At 40.6% G+C, this 6891-nt stretch overlaps 1 protein-coding gene across 2 annotated transcripts in view; it reads left to right on the top strand.

Annotated features, from left to right (window-relative positions):
- The window catches only part of nudt6 (nudix (nucleoside diphosphate linked moiety X)-type motif 6), a 47410-nt gene that overhangs the window by 9188 nt on the left and 31331 nt on the right, over positions 1-6891 (top strand). For both annotated transcript variants that reach the window (XM_024280021.1, XM_024280030.2), the window contains exon 3: positions 1822-2025. In XM_024280021.1, coding sequence (XP_024135789.1) covers positions 1822-2025 — 204 coding nt within the window. The remainder of the gene's footprint in view (positions 1-1821; positions 2026-6891) is intronic.

Here is a 6891-nt window from a genome sequence, read left to right as displayed (position 1 = left end):
ATTTGTTGCACAAAATAAGAAAAGTTGTTTAGTATGATTGTGTTTAAGGTAAAAAAGATAAATGGGGATATATTTCCCCCCAAAAACATGTTCTATATAATGGTAGTTATTAGAGAGGATTTTTACCAATTATCGCAGTATCGCGATATTATCGATATCGTGAGCCATGTATCGCGTATCGTATCGTATCGTGAGGTACCCAGTGATTCCTAGCCCTAGTTGAGATGGGAGATTTACATTTTCCTGAACCAGTAGAAGTGATAAATGTATTGTGCTTTATGTAATTTAGGTCAGGATTACTAATGCACACAACTTAAAGAAAGAGGTAGCATAGATAAAGAAGAACGGCTCGTCAACAATTATTACATCCACACTGAAGCTGGTCATAAATTATGCAATAATAATTTAACTGCACAAATTGATGAAATAATCTAAAAAATGTGAAAATCATAAGTCATTCTTTGGGATTTTGATTGTTAGCTACCCCCGCCCCCTTCTTTGAGAAAAAAATTAAACAGCATACAGATTACTTACCTTTTTGGTACATTAATACGGTTCGTGGATAATTCTTATTCCTTAACCAAAAAGCACAGACTGATATCTGTCACTTCCAGGGTCAGAAAAAGGAGTTCCAGTCACATAGGATACAAGTCTTGCATCTTAATACAACAGAATGGGCCCATCTTTACCACCATGTAACTAGATACAACTTGGCAGCAGGAATAAATTCAGAATTGAAAAATAATTTAAAAGGCCAACCTGTTTCTTAAAGTAAATCCACTAATTAAAATTAAATGAAGTTTAATAAGATTAGCTGTGAAATCTTACAAAATGTGATTTTTAGTTATTTTTAACTGCCTTTGTCTAAGCTGCATCTAAGAGTAAATGTTAGTAATAAAAATGTAAGACTCTCTTCAAGATGAATGAAAACACGAACCAGTCAGTTCAACTTCAAAACACTCTTTTGCAAAAGGGAGGCGGTGGAGAAGAGAGAACAGGTTAACAGCCTGTCTTTGTCCGACTGCCCACCGCCCCACAATGTACAATAGGCTTTTATTAACTTTGCATAGAAAACAGGAACGACACCTTATTTGGCGATGGAAAGTTACTGAGCAGAGGAAAAAGACCTTGGTTTTGAGCACAAGTTCTGACCGTCAGTGTTTATATCAGGAGTTGTCCTTCAGCGGAGACATGCAGGATGAGGGAATAAGGAGCTGAAGCTTAAAAAGCGGTTAGAACTAGTTTGAGCAGACTTTTGCACATTATTGTGGCTAGACTCACTGCACCCCCACAAAAATATTTTCTAACAGTAAAGTCCACCTGATGCCCTAGAAAGAATAGTGTCAATTACCTTAACAACAATTTAAAAAAACTGGGGCGGCTGTGGTACAGCGGTAGGGCGGTCGACTCCTGATCAAAGGCGAGGGGGCTCGACTACCACCTTGCCCGCCCATGTGTCGAAGTGTCCTTGGGCAAGACACTGAACCCCGAATTGCCTCTGGTGGGAGGTTGGTGCCAGTGTTTGGCAGTGGAGCCACCACCAGTGTATGAATGTGTGTGTGAATGGGTGAATGGGTCTGTGACTGTGAAGCGCTTTGGGCCCTCGAAGGAGGGTAGAAAGCGCTATACAAGTATACACCATTTACCATTTTACTTATTGATTGATGATTCATTTACAATTTTTAATCCTAGAAACAAGCACAGAAATATAAGCCGTAAACATACTCTGCACTTCTCACGTTTTCATTCTTTTTGGGGGGTTTTCTTTTGTGCATCAGAATCCCTAAATAAAAACCTTATTTACCTGTCTATACTCTGCAGACTCATTGGCTCAGTGGAAAGCAGATCAGAAGGTGGCAGTGTGGCTTCAAATACCCATCTCACTGAGTCGATGTGCAGCTGCTGCTTCGGATCACGGCTTCATGTTTCACCACGCCAAAAGGGACTACAGTGTTTTGGCGCTGTGGCTGGGAGCAGGAGAAAGCAGACTGCCTCCATTTGCTACTCATCAGATTGGTGTTGCAGGTAAAGATGCCAGTGTTATATCTTTCTTTTGTCAGCAACAACTTTCCTTCCTTCAGTCAGTCGGTCGTTCTGTGTGTGTGTTTGTTTGTTTGTTTATTCATTTAACTATTATGGTCTTCAGTCACTTGAGCTGTAAAATTTGGTCAGGGGAGCAAAATGATTGTCTTTTTTTCAGAAAAATCTTTTATTTTGAAAATCGACCAGATTCTCTTGATGAGATGAGTGCTACAAGCAGACCGGCAGCACCGTACCTGTTTGCAGAGAGACGTGACTTTCATGAACGAATCTAATCTTTAGAACAGTCACAGTAATGCTCAAACAAGATCATCCATTCAGATGAACATTTCAGAGAGGTTGTGAACATGATTCCTGCAAGTTCTTCCATGAAAAAAAAGAGGAGCAGTGAGTAGGACGGGGTGGGGGAAAAGGAGAGTTACACGGTGCGTGCAGGTAAGCACGCCCGGGGGGAGCTCAGTCTTTTTATTTTTTTTGTCGTAGTTATGACTTAGAGTTCTTCTGTTTTGTGAAAAGTTTTTTTGGGTTAAAATGTTTTACTTGAAGCTTTTGCATGGAGCTTCAAAGTATTCTGATTTGTTTCTTATTGAGTATCAATAATTTGTTAGTCACATTTTGTTCATGTATTTAAGTTTTTTTAACGAGATGATCTTATAATAGTAAAATATACTCATTATTAAGCACTCTTGACATGAAACTAAATTAAGAGACCTTATGTTGGAGCCATATAGATTATAAATTAGATTATTTTTGAGGATAAATAAGATTTAAGATTTAATTTAGGAAGAAATTATGACTAAATACAACTATTTACGTTTAGTTATTTATTTTTGGATTTGAATTTGCTCCTCCCTACAATCGGCAGCCACCTGAAGCCAGGTGAGCCCATTTAACTTCACTTGGAGAGTAGGAGGATGAGGAGCAAAAGGTTTTTTTTATAATCACAAAGAAAGCAGATAATCGAAAGAAATAGCAAACAGAAAACCAAAGACACTGACATTTGTTTTGCTTCAGGAAGCCAACCATGGACTCATTTTGAAAATAAAGAGCTTTGGGTCGTGACCGAAAGAACGAGATCCCGACTACAAGCAGCTGAAATGAGTTTTCTCCGGAGGGTGGCTGGGCGCTCCCTTAGAGATAGGGTGAGAAGCTCGGTCACCCGGAGAGAGCTCGGAGTAGAGCCGCTTCTCCTCCGCATCGAGAGAAGCCAGTTGAGGTGGCTCGGGCATCTGGTCTGGATGCCTCCTGGACGCCTCCCTGGTGAGGCGTTCCGGGCATGTCCCACTGGGCGGAGGCCCCGGGGAAGACCCAGGACACGCTGGAGAGACTATGTTTCTCGGCTGGCCTGGGAACGCCTCAGGGTCCCCCCAGAGGAGCTGGAAGAAGTGGCCGGGGAGAGGGAAGTCTGGGCATCTTTGCTTAGACTGCTGCCCCCGCGACCCGGTCCCGGATGAAGAGGAGGAAGATGGATGGATGGATGGAAGAGTTTTTATTTTACAAAAGGAAATCCGCAAGTACTTAATTTTTGGATTGCGAGTCAGAAACACGTTCCTCCCTGGAACAGCCAAGGTGGCCATAACAAGTTATAAAAAAAAACCTCTCAAGACTCAAGAGGACTCAAGAAACTGGACTTTTTTTGAAGATTCAGCGCTCAAAGACGCCAGCGCTACGGAGGAGGTGCGCAATGCAAAAGACTCTGCTACGGCGCGTGAGTAACGAAATCAGCTGATCGCGTTTGTGAATGAATGCCGATCAGCGTTGCTTCTGGACATGTTCGTGCTGCTAAATGATCACTAAACAGGAAAGTGCAACCCGCTTTGCTTATGAAAGAAGATGCGGGCCGCTGAGCAGGAACTGGAGGCGGAGCAGCGCCTGTCAGCATGCATAGCGTCACGACGTGCCAAGCTGGCTGTGTGCACGTGCAAGTGGAACAAAATCAAATCCCTTATGGTGGATGATGTGAACCTGGATGAACTAAATAAAAACTATGAAGCATTTTTAAAAGCTGTGCAACAATTCAGAAGTGTTCATAAATGTGTGAAAGAGTTTTGTCTGAAAAAGATAAAATAAATGATTATGAGGACTGGTTTGAACCAAGAATGATGAACATTGAATATTTCATTAAAGAATTCAAAGAATGGAGGGAGCATAATGTTGCACAAACTAAAGTTGGACCACAGGACAGTGTGTCACAAAGCAGCTCAAGATCTGGATCCTCATCTACTCATTCTGCCAAACTGAAAGCTAAGGCTGAACATGCTTCACTTGAAGCTGAAGTGGCAGCTTTGAAGAGGAAACACATTCTACTGCTGAAGGAAGCCGAGTTAAAAGGTCAACTGGAACAAGTTGAACTGGAACTTGCTGCAGCTAATGCAAAAATCCTAGCTCTGCAGGATGACGGTGAGAATGTAGACACACCAGAGGATGGCATGAATGAATGTCTGGACCAACACAAAAAAGAGCAACAAAAGGATGAAGACATTCCTGTTGAAGAGAATGATGGTGATGAAGAGGATGAAACAGAGGATGAATTCAGAAGAGTGGACAGCGCACCAAAAACACCTCTACAGACTTTCATCAATACTACACCAATGCAAGCATTAAGGAGAAAAGCAAATGTACGTCAACCAACTCTGAGCTCTCCTCGGATATCAAGAGCTCAAACAAGTCACAACGCAAGCAACAATTCAAATCAACCTCAAACAGACATTGCTCAACGGATTATTTCACAACAAAAATTGTCATCATTGCATGTTAGAAACCTCACAGTTTTTGATAGTGATCCTTTACATACCTGTCATTTATGAATGCATTTCATCATCTGATTGAAGAAAAAACTGACAATATTCATGATAGACTGTACTATTTAGAACAATTCACATCAGGTTTGCCACGCGATCTTGTTCGCAGTTGCTTACATATGGATGCAAATAGAGGTTATGGTGAAGCTAAACGTCTCTTGAAAGAATATTTTGGAATTGAAATAAAGATTTCACAAGCTTATTTAGAAAAGGCACTAAACTTGTCTGTGATTAAAGCTGATGATAAAAAAGCCCTACATTCTTATGCAATGTATTTGAGAGGATGCTGGAATGTTATGCAAGATCTAAACTATGTGGATGAACTTGACAATTCCTCAAATTTAAGATTAATTGCTTCCAAACTGCCCTATAAACTTCGTGAAAAATGACGTACAGCAGCATGTGAAATGCAACAAAGATCGCAAAGGAGAGTCAAGTTTCAGTATCTGGTTGAATTTGTGGAGTGACAAGCCAGATTATTGATGGACCCGTTGTTTGGTGACATTCAAGACCAAAACCCTGCAAAAAAGACCTTTTCAAGAAACAAAGAGATCGAAACAAAAATATCAAAACCAAGAAACAGTAGTTTTGCTACTTCTGTGTCTGTGAACAGTGAAACTGAACTCTCTTTGGCAAAATCATTTGTCAACCATAAGCAACAACAGGATGAAATTTTTTTTTTTCCATCCTGTGGTTATTGTCAAGGAAAGCATGCAATAAGTGAGTGCCGAAAGCTGAGATTGCAAGAACACAGAGACAAAGTTGATTTTCTGAAAACCAAAGGACATTGTTTTCAATGTTTATTTAGAGGACATTTGAGTAAAGACTGCAAAAGAGACTAACATGTCAAGTCTGTCAAATGAAACATCCAACAATTCTTCACAAAGAAAATGTAAAGACAAAAGAAGAGGAAGCCATGACAAAAGAAACTTCAATAAGCAATGCTCTCATCTCAGCTCAGGATCCAACTGGGGCCGGAAAAAATTTTGCACTTGCAGTTGTCCCTGTTCGTGTCAAACTAGCTAAAGGCAAGAGGAGTATACTCACCTATGCATTCCTAGACCCTGGAAGCACAGCAACATTTTGTACCACAAGACTAATGGATCAGCTCAACGCTAAAGGCCGCAAGACAACAATTATTCTACAGACAATGGGACAGGAAACGCCAACAAAAACCCATGAAATCACTGGACTGGAAGTAGGAAATTTGAATGGAGATGTTTATTTGGATCTGCCAAAGGTTTACACTCAAGCTCAGATACCTGTATCCAAAGGCAACATCATCACTGAAAATGACTTAAAAAAATGGCCTCATCTCAGTAAAGTCCAACTGAAAAGAATCGATGCTGACATTGAACTGCTCATAGGAACCAATGTCCCAAAAGCAATTGAACCAGGCATGTTGTGAATAGTGAAAATGATGGACCATTTGCCTGGAAGACTTTGTTAGGATGGGTTGTAAGTGGACCTTTAAAGACGAGCACCACAACTGAACCGGTCACAGTAACATCTAACCGCATCTCTGTTTTAGAACTAAGAGATTTGCTGGTGGAACAGTACAACCGAGACTTCTCTGAAAATAAATATGTAGAAAAAAGAGAAATGTCAGTAGAAGATAAACAATTCATGAAGATAGTAACAAATTCTGTGTGTTACAAAGATGGACATTACCACTTACCTCTGGCATTGAAGAACAAAGACAAGGCCATGCCAAACAATTATACGATGGCTAAGGAACGCACCCAAAGTCTTAAAAGGCGCTTCAAAAAGGGTTCAGCATATGCATCTGAATATACAGCATTCATGGAGGATGTGCTTAAGAAAGGATATGCAGAGAAGGTACCACAAGATCAAATAACGAAAGATGATGGACATGTCTGGTATATACCACATCATGGTATTTACCATAAGAAAAAACACAAACTTCGAGTCGTGTTTGACTGCAGTGCATCCTATCAGGGAACTTCCCTAAATGATGAGCTTCTTCAAGGACCTGACTTGACAAACACACTCATTGGAGTTCTGCTGAGATTTCGACAAGGACAAATTG

Source organism: Oryzias melastigma, linkage group LG17, assembly GCF_002922805.2.
Source record: "Oryzias melastigma strain HK-1 linkage group LG17, ASM292280v2, whole genome shotgun sequence".
In the NCBI taxonomy this organism is placed as follows: Eukaryota; Metazoa; Chordata; class Actinopteri; order Beloniformes; family Adrianichthyidae; genus Oryzias; species Oryzias melastigma.
Note: the sequence above shows the minus strand (reverse complement) of the source record. Positions and strands in the feature narration are given on the sequence as shown.